The sequence below is a fragment of the Panthera uncia genome (genome assembly GCF_023721935.1).
Source record: "Panthera uncia isolate 11264 chromosome B3 unlocalized genomic scaffold, Puncia_PCG_1.0 HiC_scaffold_1, whole genome shotgun sequence".
NCBI classification, from domain to species: domain Eukaryota; kingdom Metazoa; phylum Chordata; class Mammalia; order Carnivora; family Felidae; genus Panthera; species Panthera uncia.
Window position 1 is genome coordinate 74717895 of NW_026057582.1, and position 20538 is coordinate 74738432.

Here is a 20538-nt window from a genome sequence, read left to right on the forward strand (position 1 = left end):
ATGGAGATGACTTTGTTATAGCACTCTTAATGGAGTATGCTGGTTCTTCCTGAAAACATTAAATTTCTTTATTTTTTATTTCATAAAGTAGTAAACAGACTTTTGCTTAAACAACAAAACTGTGACTTACATTACTCAGCCCTGAACATATATTATTTAAAAAGGCGCAGTACTAGAAAAGAAGGAAAACTTGAGTTGGAGACAAATTTTTCCCTTTCTAAGAATGCTAGACTAGATACTAGGAATGCAATCTTGTGATTCTGATAAATTACCGGTATTAGTTTACTTTTCATATGTTTACCTGCACTATTGATACTATATTTCTGTGCATGTGAATATATTTCAACAGTCTATGAGTACTTGATATTCTATGATTTATAACTGACTTAATAAAAAGACTAAATGAAGACACCTAAGAATCTAAGGGTAGTGCCATGACAGGACACAAACTAATATTTATTTTCATTTTCAGTTCCTCCAGGTTACTCATGGAGTTTTAAAGTAACCCAAAAAAACCTCTATCATTCCAGGATTTATTCATTTTTTTAATGATACTTAAGTATTCATACCAGTGTTTAGTATAAAAATGCTTCCTTTACTTTTTTGGCAACTGAATGCACTATATATTGTGAGAAAGAGCCCTATACCTTGGCCTCTAAGTTGCTCTGGCTAAATATTTTGATGTGTTTCTGTGTCGATATATGTACCACATATGCCCGTAATGGCAATTGACCTGAGGGAAAGCAGCTAGTTTGAGTCACAGTGACCAAGTTCATTGTCCCTATACTTGTACCCGTGGTCAAGTTGGCTGTAAGAAAATTGGAAAAATAGGTTTCATACTTTTGTGAGAATTTCCATAGTATTTTTTTTTTACCTCCTTCCCACCCCCAGTCCTTGCCCACATGTTCTTTTTTTCTCTCTTTTAGACAGAACTTTCATATCTTTTTACATCTCACTAAGCCCCATCTAGGCCTTTCATGTCTGGGCAAATGAGAAACAATGAGCTTTGCACTTCTCTCTGGGTACTTCCATACCAAGTAGTTGTTCCTAAATCAAAAAAAACTCAGTTCTCCTGTTTCCTCAGTACCTTTACTCTGACCTTTTGCATTAAGCAAGGTAATTCATTCAAAAATACTTATTAAACTTCTTCATTGTATCAAGTTGTCTTTTAAGTGCTGAAGAAACACCTGTGGGTATGCCAGATCTTGCACTTATGGAACTTATAATCAAGAGATTAACAATATATTTTAATACATTTTTTGCTTAATTTTTTTTTGTTTTATTCTCCTGGAAATATTTTTTACATTTTATAAGGAATAATCTAATAAATCAAAGAAGATTTTTCAAAGTAGAAATCCAAGACTCTAAGTCAGGGAAATCCTGGACTTACTTGTGTAAAGGTCAGACCACATAGATGGCTGACTCTTTTATTTGACCGTTGAGATGGCATCTAGATTGGAAGGACTACTATTTATAGATTCTTTTTGCCTTGTAATTGTATATATGGTTATAGAAGGTCAGGTCAGCCAAATCCTTTGCTCTATTGGTTTTCTAAAACACTTTATTAATGTTTTTAAGAACAGAATTTACTCATTTACACAGGGATTTTGAGAAATCATGTCCCTAAATTCCTTTTTGAAAGATTTTTTATTATTATCATTGAGGTATAGTTGACATACAATGTTCTATTAATTTCAGGTGTACAACATAGTGATTTGACAATTTTATACATATTGGAATGCTTGCCACGATAAGTGTAGTTACCATGTTACCAAATATGTTATAATATTATTGAGGATATTTTCCACATTGTACTTTTTTATATTCCAATGGATTGTCCTTTTGTCCTTTAGGCATTCCTGTGGTCCTGTTTACTCAGCACCCTAGTGTCATCATCTCAGTTTAATTATTAAGAGGTAGGTCGTTGACAAAGGATTTGTTTCAAATCATTATTGACCCTTAGCCCCCTTATTTTAGAATATTTCTTGGAGATAGTAATTGTCCAAAGCTAGAGTTTAGGGTACATCCTGTATGATTAACAAAAATAACAATAAAAACTCAACATGCTGGAAACTTTTGTTACTTCAAAAAGAATCCCCATTAAACCAGGGCTTATTAATGTGATGGGACTGAAAAGTAATAAATGGGTTTTGGAAAGAAGATATCACTGGAGAGAGAAATTTGCCATATTTATTCACCAAGCAACAAAAATCATCAAAATAAATCCTTCTCCAGCAATTGTCAGTTAATATACCTCTTCACTTAAAATCCTAAGCCCTTGTATGTATCTCTTATTTATCTTTTAGAGTGATACACAAACTAAGTGAAAAATATTCCCCAGAATTCAGGGAAACAAGAAGGAAATTAATATTTTTAGATTTTATTTATTTGTCAGCATTTCAGTCTAATGAAATATTTTCAGCTTTTTTAAAGATAAAAAATGTCTTATGAAATTATTTTTGCAAAAACTTTGAGTACATGTGGCTCACATGTTAGACAATTTCCACTTACTCCTTGGATGAATGCTGAGAAGAGGGTCAGAGACCAGACATAAAATATTACTCCATGGAGCAACAGGCATGTGAAGGACTTCCAAGAAATTGGATGATCCAGTTTGTAATCTCTCATGGATTGCAAAGAGTAAGCCCTACAAGATACTTTTTCTCTAGTTTGAAAGCACATGTTTATGGTAAAAATGAAAGCCCAGAAGAAGGTATTATATATGTCTACTTTCTTGCATCATGACCTTTTGGGATTTGGGATTTGGGATTTATCCTCTTGATGATTTGACAGTATTTGTTCAAAAGAGGAGATAATTTTTGAATTTTCACTTATTTATAATTAAACACCAAGTCTTAGTATTCCACAAGGAATAGTGAAGATAAAGAATCAATTCTATCTTTTCTTTTTTCTCTAGTAGTCATATATCATTGAAGGTTTTTGGGGAATAATTAGTCATAATAGGGATTGTTATAATAGCTGTAATAGCAAGCTCATAGGAATTCCTTTGTCTATTTTGAAGAAGAAGAAATCATTCTTTGACCACCAAATGTCTGTACTTAGGTAGTTTGTTAGAGATATCTGGGGTGCATTTTATTTATTTATTTATTTATTTATTTATTTATTTATTTTTGTTTTTTTTGTTGTTGTTGTTTCAATATATGAAGTTTATTGTCAAATTGGTTTCCATACAACACCCAGTGCTCATCCCAACAGGTGCCCTCCTCAATGCCCATCACCCACTTTCTTCTCCCCCCCACCCCCCATCAACCCTCAGTTCTCAGTTTTTAAGTCTCTTATGTTTTGGCTCCCTCCCTCTCTAACTTTTTTTTCCTTCCCCTCCCCCATGGTCTTCTGTTAAGTTTCTCAGGATCCACAAAAGAGTGAAAACATATGGTATCTGTCTTTCTCTGTGTGACTTATTTCACTTAGCATCACACTCTCCAGTTCCATCCACGTTGCTACAAAGGGCCATATTTCATTCCTTCTCATTGCCACATAGCATTCCATTGTGTATATAAACCACGATTTCTTTATCCATTCATCAGTTGATGGACATTTAGGCTCTTTCCATAATTTGGCTATTGTTGAAAGTGCTGCTATAAACATTGGGGTACAAGTGCCCCTATGCATCAGCACTCCTGTATCCCTTGGGTAAATTCCTAGCAGTGCTATTGCTGGGTCATAGGGTAGATCTATTTTTAATTTTTTGAGGAATCTGCACACTGTTTTCCAGAGCAGCTGCACCAGTTTGCATTCCCACCAACAGTGCAAGAGGGTTCCTGTTTCTCCACATCCGCTTCAGCATCTATAGTCTCCTGATTTGTTCATTTTCACCACCCTGACTGGCCTGAGGTGATATCTGAGTGTGGTTTTGGTTTGTATTTCCCTGATGAGGAGCGACGTTGAGTATCTTTTCATGTGCCTGCTGGCCATCTGGATTTCTTCTTTAGAAAAGTGTCTATTCATGTTTTTCTGCCCATTTCTTCACTGGATTATTTGTTTTTCAGGTGTGGAGTTTGGTGAGCTCTTTATAGATTTTGGATACTAGACCTTTGTCTGATATGTCATTTGCAAATATCTTTTCCCATTCCATTGGTTGCCTTTTAGTTGTGTTGATTGTTTCCTTTGCTGTGCAGAAGCTTTTTATCTTCATGAGGTCCCAAAAGTTCATTTTTGCTTCTAATGCCCTTGCCTTTGGGGATGTGTCAAGTAAGAAATTGCTGCAGCTGAGGTCAGAGAGGTTTTTTCCTGCTTTCTCCTCTAGGGTTTTGATGGTTTCCAGTCTCACATTCAGGTCCTTTATCCATTTTGAGTTTATTTTTGTGAATGGTGTGAGAAAGTGGTCTAGTTTCAACCTTCTGCATGTTGCTGTCCGGTTCTCCCAGCACCATTTGTTAAAGAGACTGTCTCTTTTCCATTGGATGTTCTTTCCTGCTTTGTCAAAGATGAGTTGGCCATACGTTTGTGGGTCTAGTTCTGGGGTTTCTATTCTCTTCCATTGGTCTGTGTGTCTGTTTTCGTGCCAATACCATGCTGTCTTGATGATTACAGCTTTGGAGTAGAGGCTAAAGTCTGGGATTGTGATGCCTCCTGCTTTGGTCTTCTTCAAAATTACTTTGGCTATTCGGGGCCTTTTGTGGTTCCATATGAATTTTACGATTGCTTGTTCTAGCTTTGAGAAGAATGCTGGTGCAATTTTGATTGGGATTACATTGAATGTGTAGATAGCTTTGGGTAGTATTGACATTTTGACAATATTTATTCTCCCAACCCATGAGCATGGAATGTTTTTCCATTTCTTTATATCTTCTTCAATTTCCTTCATAAGCTTTCTATAGTTTCCAGCATACAGATCTTTTACATCTTTGGTTAGGCTTATTCCTAGGTATTTTATGCTTCTTGGTGCAATTGTGAATGGGATCAGTTTCTTTGTCTTTCTGTTGCTTCATTATTAGTGTATAAGAATGCAACTGATATCTGTGCATTAATTTTGTATCCTGCGACTTTGTTGAATTCATGTATCAGTTCTAGCAGACTTTTGGTGGAGTCTATTGGGTTTTCCATGTATAATATCATGTCATCTGCAAAAAGTGAAAGCTTGACTTCATCTTTGCCAATTTTGATGCCTTTGATTTCCTTTTGTTGTCTGATTGCTGATGCTAGCACTTCTAACACTATGTGAAACAACAGCAGTGAGAGTGGACATCCCTGTTGTGTTCCTGATCTCGGGGAAAGTTCTCAGTTTTTCCCCATTGAGGATGATATTAGCTGTGGGCTTTTCATAAATGGCTTTTATGGTGTTTAAGTATGTTCCTTGTATCCTGGCTTTCTCGAGGGTTTTTATTAAGAAAGGATGCTGAATTTTGTCAAATGCTTTTTCTGCATCGATTGACAGCGTCATATGGTTCTTTTGTGCTGTCTGGAGTAACTTGTGTTGGTGGGCAGGGCCACAGTCAGACCGATGTCTGTCCCCAGCCCACTGCTGGGGCCACAATCAGACTGGTGTGTACTTTATCTTCCCCTCTCCCAAGGGCAGGACTCACTGTGGCTGGTTTGGCCCCTGTCTGGGCTACTTGCACACTGCCAGGCTTCTGGTGCTGCTTTGATGGGATCTGGTGTGTTAGTCGGGTGGATCTCCAAGGTGCACAGGGGCAGGAAGGGCAGGCTTAGCTCACTTTGCCCTAGGTGGTCCCCTGCAGGAGGGGCCCTGCATCACCAGGAGGGAGGCAGGCAGACCCGTCGGAGGGATGGATCCACAGAAGTACAGCGTTGGGTGTTTGCAGGGTGCAAGCAGGATCGGTGCCGGGAACTGGTTCCCTTTGGGATTTCGGCTGGGGGATGGGAGAGGGAGATGGCACTGGCCAGTGCCTTGGTTCCCCACCGAGCTGAGCTCTGTCTTCCAGGGCTCAACACCTCTCCTTCCCAGTGTCCTCTCTCCCTCCTGCTGTCGGAGCAGAGCTGTTGAGTTTTCACATTCTGGATGATAAGTCCCATTGGCTGTCAGAACTCACGCATTCTGGCCCCTCTGCTTTTGCAAGCCAGACTCAGGGATTCTGCCTTGCCGGGCGGGCTGCCCCTCCACCGCCCTGGCTGGCTCCCTCCAGTCCGTGTAGTGCGCACCGCCTCTCTGCCCTTCCTACCCTCTTCCGTGGGCTTCTTGTCTACACTTGGCTCTGGAGAGTCCGTTGTGCTAGTTCTGGCAGTTTTGTGGGTTATTTAGGCAGATGTGGGTGGAATCTAAGTGATCAGCAGGATGCAGTGAGCCCAACGTCCTCCTATGCCACCATCTTCTCCCTCTGTTCTTTTTCTGTAGATCAGAAAGAATTGGCAGCTTAAACTTATAGAGACAAATTTAGAATGGGGATTCTGGGACTGGGAGATGAAGGAAATGAGGTGATGTTGGTCAAAGGGCACAAACTTCTGGCTCTAACATGAATAAGTTCTCATTAGAACACTAGTACAGCATGGTGGTTATAGTTCACAATTCTACATTATGTACTTGAAAGTCACTAAGAAAGTAGATTTTAAGTGGTCTCACTGCCAAGAAAAAAAAGTAATTATGGAGGTGATGGAGGTGTCAACTTACCTTATTATGGTAATCATTTCACAATATACACCTGTATAAAATCCATATTATAATGTTATACACCTCAAACTTAGAAATTATTTTTTAATATAATTTATTGCCAAATTGGCTTTCATACAATACCCAGTGCTCATCCCAGCAAGTGCCCTCCTCAGTGCCCATCACCCACTTTCCCCTCTTCTCTACCTCCCATCATCTCTCAATTTGTTCTCTATATTTAGAAGTCTTTTATCATTTGCCTTCCTCTCTGTTTGTAAATTTTCCCCCCTTCCCTTCCTCCATGGTCTACTATTAAGTTTCTCAAGATCCACATATGAGTGAAAACATGGTATCTGTGTTTGTCTGACTGACTTATTTCACTTAGTATAACATCCTCCAGTTCCATCCACATTGCTACAAATGGCATGTTTCATTCTTTCTCATTGCCAAGTAGTATTCCATTGTGTATATAAACCACATCTTCTTTATCCATTCATCAGTTGATGGACATTTAGGCTCTTTCCATAATTTGGCTATTGTTGAAAGTGTTGCAATATACATTGGGGTATAAGTGCCCCTATGCATCAGCACTCCTGTATCCCTTGGGTAAATTCCTAGCAATGCTATTGCTGGGTCATAGGGAAGTTCTATTTTTAATTTTTTGAGGAGCCTCACCCTGTTTTCCAGAGTGGCTGCACCAGTTTGCATTCTGACCAACATTGCAAAAGCGTTCCCCTCACCAACATGTATTCTACATCTCTCTCGGCATATGCTTGCAAGAATTTATGTTGCATATCCATGAAACTGCTGGATTCCAGGGAATGTATATATTCAACTGTAACAGATAATGTTAGAGAGTATTCCAAAGTGGTTGCCAAAATGTACACTCTCATGAGTAGTATATGATAATCCTCATTATTCTTTTTATTTTTTATTTTTATTTTGGTCAGTTTTTGTTTTTTTTGGTTTTCAAAAAACATTTAGGAAAACACATTCTGTTTTATATTTGTATATACTTTTTTTAAAAATAATGACTTTTCAAGAGTCTTGCTCTTTTTTAAACTACTGGGAATTTGTTAATACTTTAAAGATTTAAAAAATATATTCTGAAAGCAAGCCTTTAATCAGTTATATGTATTCCAAATATTTTCTCTGGTTTATGCAGGCTTATTTTTCTAGTCTCATAATTTCTTTTTAATGAAAAGAAGTTCTTTTTAAAAAAAATTTAATTCCAGTGCAGTTGATAAACAGTGTTATATTCGTTTCAGGTATACAACGTAGTGATTCAACAATTCTATACATTACTCAGTGGTCATCATAATAAGTACCCTCCTTAATCCCCTTCACCTAGTTCACCCATTCCCCCACCCACCTCCCTTCTGGTAACCAGAAATTTGTTCTCTGTGGTTGAGTCTGTTTTTTATTTATTGCTCTTTTCTTTTCCCCTTTATTTATCTTGTTTCTTAAATTCCACATATGAATAAAATCATCTGGTATTTGTCTTTCTCTGACTGGTTTATTAATGAGCAGAAATTCTTATTTTTAATGCACCTGATTTATCAGTCAAGTTTCTTTCTTTTTTATGTTTATTTATTTATTTTGAAAGAGAGAGAGATAGAGAACTCTGAAGGGGCAGAGGGAGAGAGAGAGAGGGAGAGAGAGATTGCTAAGCAGGCTCTGCACCATCAGCACAGAGCCCAGTGCAGGGCTTGAAGTATAAACTGTGAGATCATGACCTGAGCCCAAATCAAGAGTTGGTTGTTTAATGGACTGAGCCACCCAGGCACCCCTCAATCAAGTTTCTTTATAGCTAGTTCTTTTTGCTTATTTCAAGGTTATGAAAATATTATTTAGAAGTGTTAATATCTTTCAAATTTAAAATCTGCAATTATACTGGTCATAGTTTTTATGTATGGTACGAAATATAGGTCAAATTTCAGTTTTCCACATGAGAATCCATTTGACCTAGAAATTTTCTTTGTTAAACCTGTATTCTATGCCTGCTGTGTAGTCCTATTTTTTTTTTTACCATAAATTAAGTAATTTTTTTACCATATATGCATGGGTTGGTTTCTGCATTCTCTATTTAATTTCATCTTTCTTTTTGTTCCTATTGCACCAATAGCACATTTTCCTAATTATCGTAGCTTATAATGAGTCTTGATATCTAAAATAGGTAAGTCCTACCAATTTCTTTCTCTTCAAACTCTTTTTGCCCATTGCCTTTCCATATAAATTTAGAATTCTTTTGTCAATTTGCACAACAATTATTTCTGGAATTCGATTGGGATTGCTTTGAATGGGGAGGTTAATTGTCATCTACACAATAATTATTCTTACAATCCATGGGCTTGGCATATCTTCCTATTATATCTTCGTGAATTTCTTTCAACAAAGTTTTATTGTTTTCTGTATAGAAGACTTGCCAAATATATATATATTTTTCCTTTTTCCCTCTGATCCCCTTTCCCATTGTTTGCCATTGTTATAATATAGAAGGATAGCTTTTGGGGGCAAATTGTAACATGGGAATCTGTAGCCAGTTGCAAGGCCGTTTGTGAAATTGTGGACTGGCTTGTTGACCTCATTCCAAACTTGACCAGTTTGAAGTCAATTTCTTACCAACTCCAGTTGGGGATTTTTTTACTAGATGAAGCAGTAAAATCAGAGAAGTGGGGAGGTCTAAGCTTCTTCTACAGCTATCTTGCTATCTTAAGTCCCCTGAATTTCTGGGTCATTTAACCCCCTTCCTCTGGTTCCTCTCTGTTTGACTAGGGTCCCCTCAGTCTGTTTTCCTCCCAATTTTATTGAGAAATAACTGACACACATCACTGTATAAGTTTAAGTTGTATAGCATAATAATTTGATTTACATGTGTTGTGAAATGATTACCACAATAGGCTTAGTTAACCTCCATCATCTCATATAGAAACAATGAAAAGAGAGAACTTCTTGAGATGACAACACTTAGTGTCTACTCTCTTAATAACTGTAAGTCTCTAAGGTCTGTGAGTATTTTGCACTTCTTTATTTCTCCAAACCTGGGCTCGATACTTAGCACATAGAGGACACTCAGTAAAAGTTTGGGAGATGAATATATAAAAAAGTGAATAAATGAGTGAAGGAATGTTTCAAAGGAGGAAAATAAAATTGTCGGAAAATACATCATAGTACAGTATCCAAATAATAGATCCTGATAATTTAGTTTTAGTATCTTTGAGTGTGTTTGGGATGAGGAAATAGTGTGGATTTTGTCAGAAGTAAACCCATGGCTTGGGGAGTTTCTATAAGAATAATGTGAACAAAATTTGGTTTCCAGGGTGGGATGTAGTTTCAGGATCAATAAAACCATTAATCTGGGCCTAAGATCTTAAAGACAGTGTAGGACATATTGTGTTAGGAGATGAAATTCAAGAGGAAATTCAGGAAAAATTCCTGGCTAAATTGATAGGGAAGCCTGAGAAAATATGGGGAAAGCTCAAGGCACAACTATTGAAGAAATTAAGCTTGTCAAAACACACAGATCAGGTCACTTTTCCATACACAGGGCTGATAGTTAGAACCCTGGGAAGATAACTGTTTTAGGGAGACAACTTTGAAGATCTGAGAGTTGCCTGCCTAAATCTGTTCCAGAATATTTCTTCTAGTGCACTCTCATCTCAGAAATAGCACCTTTAATAGCTTTTGCACTTATATAAAGATTTTTATCATTTTAAGTTGCAGACCACTGTAGGACATTTGCTCTTTGACTTGTTACTCATCATTTACACCTGCCAGAAAATTATATACATTTTAAATGACTATTTAAAAATTTCTTTTTAATGTTTATTTATTTTTGAGATAGAGACAGAGCATGAATGGGGGAGGGTCAGAGAGAGACACACACAGAATCTGAAGCAGGCTCCAGGCTCTGAGCTGTCAGCACAGAGCCCGACGCAGGGCTCGAACTCACGGACTGCGAGATCATGACCTGAGCTGAAGTCGGCCGCCCAACCAACTGAGCCAACCAGGCGCCCCTAAATTACTATTTTAGAAAATAAAATGAAAAGAAAAATGGTAAATGTGAAAAAAAATTATTAATGGCATTACTAGTGCCTCTAAATCAAACTGTTAGTAGTACATTGTTTTATTTCCTCATATCTCCTATTTCTAGTTTATTCTTAATCATTCCACAGCAATTTTTTGCATGTCTTTATAAAAGTTTTTTAAATTTATTTTTTTATTGAAGTATAGTTGACAATGTTACATTAGTTTCAGGTGTACAACACAGTGATTCAATGACTATACATTATGCTATGCTCACCACAAGTGTAGCTACCAACAATTAGCTTACAATGCTATTGCAGTACTATTGGCTATGTTCCCTATGCTGTAGCTTTTATTCCAAAGACTTCCTCATTCCATAATTGGAAACCTGCATCTCCCACTTTCCTTTACCCATTTTGCATTTCCCCTTACCTTTTTCCTCTGACAGGTGGAAGTACTGGACTGTGGTATTAATATTTTAAATTTTTTGAGGAACCTCCATACTGCTTTTCACAGTGGCTATACCAATTACATTCCAGCCAATGGTGCACAAGTGTTCTCTTTTTCCCACATCTTCACCAACACTTGTTATTTCTTGTCTCTTTCATGCTAGCCATTTTGACATGTGTAAACTGCTATCTCGTAATTTTGATTTGCATTTCTGTGATGATGAGTGATATTGAGCATCTTTTCATGTGTTTATTGGACATCTGTATGTCTTCTTTGGAAAACTATTTAGATCCTCTACCAATTTTTTAATCAGATTTTGTTTGGTGTTGAGTTGTATAAGTTCTTTATATATTTTGGGTATTAACCCTTTATTGGATACATCATTAGCAAATATCTTCTCCCATTCACTAAGTTGCCTTTTTCCTTTGCTAATGGTTTCCTATGCTGTGCATAAGTTGTTGTTGTTGTTGTCTTTAATTTTGGTATGGGCCCAATAGTTTATTTTTGCTTTTGTTTCCCTTGCCTTTGGAGATATATCTGGAAAAATGTTGCTAAGGCTGATGTAAAAAAATTACTGCCCATGTTATCTTCTAGGAGTTTTATGGTTTTAGGTCTCACATCTAGGAGTTTAGTAAATTTTGAGTTTATTTTTGTGTATGATGTAAGAAAGTGGTCCAGTTTCATTCTTTTGCTTGTAGGTATCCAGTTTTCTCAACACCATTTATTGAAAAGTAGTCATACTATCTTATTTCTAGCCTTAGACTCATATGCACTATTCTCTTTGCATGGTTTGTATTAATTCTAGTACATATAGGGAGAAAAACCTCTTTAAAATCATGAAGCATTTAAAATATGAATTATTTTCTGATTAAGTTTCTTACAGGTAGTCTTTTTTCCAGGTCTCACCCTGTTTCAGTACATATATTCTTTTGTACTGAGTGGTACTGGGTGGTACTAAGATAAGGAAAATAATGAGTTATAAGGACCCTAAAACAACCCAAAAAAGTAAACATTTGGAAAAAAAACCCACTATTTTCACAAAGTCCTATTTAAGAATTAAGTTTGCTGAGGAGAAATTTTTTGAAGAGTCCGAAACTGCCAAGGACCTACATATGGAAGACAGTTATTCTGAATAAGAAAAGGAAGGATGTTCTGGTCATTCTGGTGGGTGGTGGGAAGAGGATGAGGAAGGAAGAAGAAGAGGCAGACCAGGTATAATATGAGAAACTGACTGGGTGTTCAGCACGGTGGCCTTTCCTATGACTCTCCCTAACCCCAGCTGGTAGTCAGGTTAATAAACCCACACAAAAATGGAATTACTTTGGTTTTGGATAAAATGTTGAAGGAGATGAGTCTCACATCCAGACTGGTGTGATCAAAATAAGACAGGAGGTAGATTCAGGGATTGGAAGAGAAAAGCACACACGAACATGTTTGATGGTGTGTGTGTGTGTGTGTGTGTGTGTGTGTGTAGGGAGAGAGTGATGGGTGCTTTAGACACCTGAGCATTGTGAATCTGGGGGTCAGGGACAAATTTACCTATATCTGCAAAAGATAGAAACTGATCTGTTGACATCTGGGTTATATATGATTTTTCTGCAAAAAGGCCTGAAAATGTCTCACATTTTCCTGTTTCCATGCAAGGTGCACAGGAATATTAATACATTATAGCCTAGTACAAATGATTTATGCAAGGTCTTGTAAGATCTTGTTTTCTATTTGCTTCATTGAAATGTATTTCTAAAAATATTCCCTGGGATATGGGAAACATATCTGTCTCTCAAATTTGCATAAGACCATTAACCTCCTATAATTTTATATCACTATATGTCCAACACATATATGGATTCTAGTTCTTGAGAGGCTGCCTTTGACCAAGTCTCATAATCCTAAATAGTTTTCTCAGGGCCTGCTTCATCTCCTTATTCCGGAGGCTATAGATCAAGGGATTGAAAAGTGGAGTCATCACAGAATAAAATAAAGTCACAATTTTCTGAATCCCTGCTGGATTGCCTGCTGTTGGACTCACATACATCACCATGATGGAGCCATAGAACAGGGACACCACAGCCAGATGGGAGCCACACGTGGAGAAGGCCTTCTGCTGACCTTCTGCTGAGGGGACCCTCAGCACAGCTCTGATCACCAAGGTGTAGGAGCTGGTAATGAAGAGGAAGGTGGAGAAAATGAGGACTGAGTTAAAGATGGCACAGATGATCTCAGTGGCAGGAGCTGCCACACAAGACAGATTCATAAGGGGTCCTGGATCACATAAAAAATGATCAATTGTATTGGGACCACAAAAAGGAAGCTGGGAGATGAGGTAAACTGGGAGGAGAAAACAAGAGAAGCCACACACCCAGCACCCAGCTCCTATTCTGATGCAGCGCTGAACTGTCATGACAGCGGGGTAATGCAGGGGCCTGCAGATAGCAAGGTACCTGTCAAAGGCCATGGCAGACAAGAAGAAGGTCTCAGTGGTGCCCATGGAGAAGAAGAAGTAGAACTGGATGAAGCAGCCATAGAAGGAGATGGAATTGGTCTCGGAGAGAAAGTTGGCCAGCATATTAGGGACAGTAGAAGTGACATACCAGATCTCCAGGAAGGAAAAATTGGCCAGTAGGATGTACATGGGAGTGTGGAGATGGTCATTCCACCACACTGCACAGATGATACACAGATTTCCCATTAATGTCAGGACATAGATCACAAAGAAGATTGAGAAGAGGAGGATCTGGACCTCCCAGATGCAAGGGAAGCCAAGAAGAATGAATTCACTGACAGGGTCAGAGTGGTTGTTTTCAGCTGGGATTTTCATGTTTCTCTCCCTCAAACTGCAATAACAAGACATTACCATGTTACAGATGACTTTGCAGAAGTTTTCTCATTAAGGTAGTCTCTGATTTTCTTTACAATTCAATTAGCACAGTTTAGGTTAAACATTTTCAGCATTCTTTGACCCAGTGATATTGGGAGGAATAAGGCACTTGGAGATGTGGATGCTTATTACAGCTTTACCATCATGATCACCATGCCCATCGTGGGCCATTAAACACCTGCCTTTGTTTAGTGTCCTCAGCACTATATAAAATTAATTAGATGCTTTCTTGTCATTGAGAGGCTTCAAACTAGGTCAGAAACATCAACTTAAAAGCAGTTATTTATTTTGAGAGAGAGAGAGAGCACAGGCAAGAGTAGGGGAGGGACACAGAGAGAAAGAAAGAATCCCAAGCAGCCTCCATGCCCAGCATGGAGCCTGACGCGGGACTCGATCTCACAACTGTGAGATGATGACCTGAGCTGAAACCAACAGTCTGATGCTGTACGGACTGAGCCACGTAGGTGTCCCAGCAACCTCAACTTTTAATCAATGATGGCTTACAGCAAATTTTCTCTCCATATTTAGTGACATATGCAAAATTCTTCAAAGTACTCCTCATTTTTAACTTGGTTCTCTTTGCATTTAAAAAATTGTTGCTGAAGAGGAGTAAGTTTCTTATATTCTCACCTTGAATAACATTTTAAATGAAATTGGCATGAATGAATGAGGTTCAGACTAAAGACTAATGATTCTTTTTTAACAGAGATTTTCCCTAACTAGAATACACAAGCTTCAGTCCTCAGCTGAAATTTATCACATGCAGGGAAAGTACCTCACAGTGACAGTCTATATACATTTTGCCAGGTAAACTAAAAATAATTATAGTGTTATGTCACTGAAAGCATTCTGAGATTTGAACAACAATTCGAGATCTGTGCATGGACTGTTTGGTTTCATTTCTCCTTATATATTATTTCAGGCTTCTATGTCAGAGTTCCTCCTGATTGACCTGACCTGTATATGTTTTTTTCAGGTCATAATCCTTGATATTTTTCCTTCTCCAACTATACTCTTTCTGTAAGTGACCTGACACTAGCCCCTTGATATAAAAACTATGTGAGATAAAGCCAGATTTTTCTCTCCCTAGCTATGAAATCTCTTCTGCAACCTGGATTTTTCTACCCAATTTCTTACTTACCATCTCCATTTGATATCTAATGTAACATGCCTATGACTAAACTGTTTTTTGATTATTCTCCCCTCAGACTAGCCAATCCTTCTTTCTCTGCCATATCACTACATGGCACCTCCATTCACTCAGTTGCCCGGGCCATACACTTTGGCCACATCACTTCTATCCCTCTCACTACTCTACATCCAAAACCATCAGCAAATACTCTAGGCCTCATATTCAAAGCATTCAGAATGTGCACAATTTTTATCATTCTTATCAGCTTTCACCCTGGTACACCCTACCACGGAATTCTCATTTTGACTACTTACAAAAACCTCTTAAATTGCTTGTTTCCATTTTTATATGCCAAGACTGTTAGCCGCATAATAGCTAGATGACAGTTTTTTAAAAACCTGATCATGTCAACTACTTGCTCTCAATCTTTTAAACACAGTTAACATACCTCCCAATTCCTTTCCATGGCTAAGAAGACCAGTAAGGCCTTCCTCCATGTCCTAATTTCCTACCACTTTTCCTCCTATTAGCCCCACTCCAGCCATACTGATACTTGATTATGCTATGTGTGGCCCATATCAAGGCCTGGAACGTCCCTATCTCAGTCCTTCTCTCTGCTCTGCCAATATTCACATGTCTTAATTTGTTACTCGATTCCAGATTTCTGGTAAAAATCAGGAGGAGGACATTACTTAGCTCACCAACATATTCCCAGAAACTAGGACACTATCTGGTATGAGTGTTTATTAAACATTTGTTGTCTTAATCAATGAACAAGCCTAATAGTAACCAATTGGGGAAATAATTATCTATAGCCAGAGGAAAAAAGTTAAATGCAAACACTAGAAAACTCCAGTTGGCTAAAAACAAAATCAAGACAACAAAGATTTAGTTATGAGGATGCACCATCAGTCCAAGTAAACAGGAGGACATCCATGACAGGAGCCATCTTAAGACAACCCTATTTGAATCATCTTTCTTTAGGTCTCTCTCATCCACTCTGTTTTGTGTTGTGAGCTTTCTTATTGTTGCTAAGTAATAATCATGCTGTAAGGATGTGTGTATTGTGTGTGTATACTGTTTCTTGCTGTCTTCTCTCTCAGTCTCTAATTGTCCCTATCTTTAAATGTTTTTATTAGATGGCCTTTACAACATTTCCCTCTCATTTTTAAATAGGTATGTGAATTGTTTTAAACTATTCCCTCTTAAAAGGAATGTGTTTATAATCTATAAATGACACCCCCCCACACCATTTCCTTTAATAGAAAAATGTCCTGGTGTGCCTGGGTGGCTCAGTCAGTTAAGCATCTGACTTCAGCTCAGGTCATGATCTCACCGTTCGGGAGTTTGAGCCCCACGTCAGGCTCTGTGCTGACAGCTCAGAACCTGGACCCTGCTACAGATTCTGTGTTTCCCTCTCTCTGTGCCCCTCCCCAGCTTGCACTCTGTCTCTCTCAAAAATAAACATTAAAAACAATTTTTTTAATAAAAAAAGAAAAATGTCCATCTCTTGCCCCATATTCAGGGTCAGGAAATCTGGTATATATAATCTGAATAAATAATAATGTATAGAATGAAGTTTTCATTTCACAATTTATTCTTGGCCCATGTGGTTCAGCTAACATCTCAAGTAAAATACTGTTATTTTTATTAACTATATTTACTGATATATTTATAAATAAAACACATGTGACCTACGATTTATTTAGACCAGTTCTGATGCTGGAGGCTATGTTATGTAGTTGAGAATGTAACCACTGTCTATTAGGAGGAAGCTATTTTAACTCACACTTTCATATGGAGAAAACACAAGACAGGGTTAGAGAAAAGAGAAAAAGACATTACAAAGAAATCTGAGCTATGCCTTACCTAAAGCTGTTATGCAAGGATTATAGAATCTGGTAGAGGGGAGATGTTCTCTCTCTCCTGGAGTCAGTTTCAGCCTCTTTGTTCTCTCATTTCAGTGGGAGAAAGTGTGCAGCCAAACTAATCACAGTGGTGCTTGCATCCACATTCCTTAGCAGGCTTCTGAAAGAGGGTGAGTGTTCGAAGGTAATATTATCAAGAATAGGGTCACCTGGGTTGCTTAGCCCATTAAGCATCTGACTCTTGATCTCAGCTCAGGTCATGATCTCACAGTTCGTGAGTTCGAGTCCCAAGTCAGGCTCTGAGCTGACAAGGTGGAGCCTGCTTGGGATTCTCTCTCTCCTTCTCTCTCTCTCTCTCAAGATAAAAGAATAAATATTTTTAAAAAGTTATCCAGAATAGCAATTATTTGAAGCCCATACAGTGACTGTATTGACCTTCTCAAGCTGGTTACATGAAGTTGGAAAGGGCACTGTGGTCTGTCCTGATTTGGGAATGAGTGATTACACCCCTGCTTCTAAAGGAGGGTATATAGCAAACCCATTCTGAGCCATGATTATTCCATTCTCCACGGTCCATCTTGGAGGTGTGGTGATCCAGAACACTGTGTGTGTGCACTCAGGCCTTACTTTCAGCTGCATTGTACTTTTGAATATATGTGCCAAGGTTTGCTTCTGACCCTTCTGGATTATCTGACTATTCCCAGAGGACTCATCTAGGAATAACAATGATAAAGCTTTGGCTAGATCTCAGAAAGCATTTCTTTAACTGAGGTCTAAATTGATCCAACCTCTAGGGGAAAAGAGGCCTGAATCTAAGCTGAAGAATAAGTTGGCCTTAAGCTTTGGATCAGAGTGTTAAATATAATCAGAAGCATCTGTGTATATGTTTATAGTAATGCAGCTGTGTTTTCTCGCAAAAAGACACTGAATTTAAGGATGAAAATGTAGGAGCAAAGGGTTCTACTTTTGAGGCAGTACCATATTGTTTTGATTACTAACACTTTGTAGTATACTAACACTTTGCAGGTCTCCTTGAAATCTGAAATTGTGATGCCTCTGGCTTTGTTCTTCTTTTTCAAGATTGCTTTGGCTAGGGAGCTTGTACTTTCATGCACTTTTTCTGGGAATCTGTTATATTTTTCCTTTAGAAAAAATTATTGGAAACAGATCATATGTGCACATTTTTAAGATGTTTGGCACACAATTTCGTATTTTGATTTGATGGTCTTTCCACTAAAGAAGTCCTCAGGTGGGGCTGAGGAAACATTTCAAGTGAAGTTTCACCATTGAGTTTATGTTGAGTTTATGAAGAGAGTCTCTTGGGGCACCTGGGTGGCTCTGTCAGTTAAGCATCCGACTTCGGCTCAGGTCATGATCTCACAGTCTGTGAGTTCAAGCCCCATGTCGGGCTCTGAGCTGAGCGCTCAGAGCCTGGAGCCTGCTTCCGATTCTGTGTCTCCCTCTTTCTCTGTCCCTCCCCCACTCATGCTCTGTCTCTCTCCTTCTCTCAAAAATAAATAAACGTAAAAAAAAAATAAAAAAAATATGAAGAGAGTCAAAATTTAGTTCATGCAAGATATAAAGACAGTAGAGAAAGTTGAACTGGAGGATGAAGCAGAGGAAAAAGCACTAAAGCAAAAAATGAAGTCTTGATAGTTTTGTGTTCAGAATATAGTGATGGAGGTAGGAAGTTCCATTGACCCTTACTGCTTTCTTATTCCTCTCCTATGGTAAGGCCTCCAGTTCCCCATTATTAAGTGAGCAGTAACCATATGTCTCCCTTGTAGGTCTCAGAGAAGATAGAAAAAGGCAGGAGACCAGTCGGGTGCTCTGGCAGAGAGAGATGTCAGCAAACCACAGTGAAAGGCCTGTGTGGACAACCACAGTGATTGTCCTCCTGACAGGGTCTGGCTTATTCAGTAACTCAGGCCTTTGGGCAAAGGAGGATTTGGTATTAAAAGATACTTTACCTTTTAAAAGCCCTTGAGAGCTTTTCTGTCTTCCACTTGAGTTTGCCCTGTGGATAACATGCCTGGGAGATCACATAAAGCTGGCTCTGGAAGCACTGAAGCTCCCTTTCCTTGAGCACCAGACTTGTGTATGCTTCAGAGTTCAGAAGAGGCTGGAGAAAGGCCAGGGGATTCGTTGTCAAGATGACTTGACCTTGCAAAACTGTCAACCTCATTGTGAATGTTACTCAACATACTTGATACTGAGTCCGTCTATTTCTATGGCTATTCCTTTGCATTTATTTATTTATTTATTTATTATTTATTTATAAATGAAAGGTAGCTGTTTTATTGCTGAGAGAAAAATGTAAGCAAGAAAGTCTACAATTCTTTTTACTCATGCACTGCTTTTGTAGTAAAGTTCCAGATATCAACTTTAAAGGTACTTACTTATAAGGGTAAATTCTTCTTAACATATGACCATTTGCTGTGCGGTGGACATTTTTTCATAGAAATAATACACAGAAGTGGAATATATTCTTATAGAGTACAAGAAGCTTAAAGCATGGTATTAACAGAAAATGATACTGTATTTTACTGTAAAATATTATAAAAGTGATACAATTTTTTGGCTCATAAATGTTTAACTACTTGATTTGGACAAGGGAATGAAAAAAGCAGCAAGACAGTCCTGGCCTTAAGATTTCTCTGTATTCTGGGCACCTAGGTGGCTCAGTTGGTTAAGTGTCCAACTTCAGCTCAGGTCATGATCTCGTGGTTCATGTGGGGCTCTGTGCTGACAGCTCAAAACCTGGAGCCTGCTTCAGATTCTGTCTCTCTCTCTCTCTCTCTCTCTCTCTCTCTCTGCTCCTCCCTTGCTTGCACTTTGTCTCTCTCAAAAATATTTAAAAAAAAGATTTCTGTGTATTCATTTTTCTTTCACATTACTTTAATTAGCTGATACACATAAGTGACAACTGTAGAAGCCTGGATATCCATCAACACAAATGAAGGAATAATGTTTGTTTCCAAGGCATTATATGCCCCAGTGGCAGAACCTGAGTTATTGTAAAATTTATTTTCATGCTCAAATGCTTCAAATTTGTGTGTGTGTCTCAAGATATGAATATTCACATCAAACTCCCTCTGCAACAGGGCTAAAGTGGCCATATTCCCCATAGAGTAACATGATACCCATGGATCAAATTAATTTTGAACTGCCAACAGTCACAACTTTCTGTTCTGGATAATTCAGATTCTCATTGAAGTCTCCTCTCACAACATGAACATCACTGACCAGAGTCTTGAGATAGTCTTAACTCTCTTTGGGGCAAAGGTTTCCAGTACAGAGAATGTGTTGACTCTTTCCTGGGACCTGCAGTTTTTTTAAATGTAGCCAGCAAACTTGTTGGACTGGTATGGAATGTGTAGGTCTCCTAATACCAACACCAAATGAAGAGAGAATAGTCTTCATCTTTAGACAGGGATTCTTTCAGATATGGATTGGAGTACTTGGTTAATGTGGGAAGCATCCTGTCACTGGGCTCAGCTTAGTCACCACAACTGCTGCCGCCTTCTTTCTTGGGCTCCTCTGCAACCCTCTTGCATTTTAGAAAAGCCCTTCCTTCCTTCCTTCCTTCCTTCCTTCCTTCCTTCCTTCCTTCCTT

The 20538-nt window shown here is 38.3% G+C and overlaps 2 protein-coding genes and 1 pseudogene across 5 annotated transcripts in view; 1 reads left to right on the forward strand and 2 right to left on the reverse strand.

The window, feature by feature from the left end:
- The window catches only part of LOC125909756 (olfactory receptor 4M1), a 118631-nt gene that overhangs the window by 27488 nt on the left and 70605 nt on the right, over positions 1–20538 (forward strand). For 3 of the 4 annotated variants that reach the window (XM_049613217.1, XM_049613219.1, XM_049613220.1), the window contains exon 2: positions 1854–1916. The exons of the other annotated variant lie outside the window; for it this stretch is intronic. The gene's annotated coding sequence lies outside the window, so the exon portion shown is untranslated. The remainder of the gene's footprint in view (positions 1–1853; positions 1917–20538) is intronic. 4 annotated transcript variants of the gene reach the window in all.
- Positions 12894–13862, reverse strand: LOC125910354 (olfactory receptor 11H6-like). Its single transcript, XM_049614113.1, has one exon. It carries the CDS (start codon positions 13860–13862, stop codon positions 12894–12896), a length of 969 nt encoding a protein of 322 aa, XP_049470070.1.
- LOC125910355 (vacuolar protein sorting-associated protein 29-like) overlaps positions 19811–20538 on the reverse strand; it is a 3129-nt pseudogene continuing 2401 nt past the window's right edge.

Bases quoted from the DNA above. Each gene is read 5' to 3' on its own strand.
- LOC125910354 (XM_049614113.1), bottom strand. From the start codon at position 13,862: ATGAAAATCCCAGCTGAAAACAACCACTCTGACCCTGTCAGTGAATTC.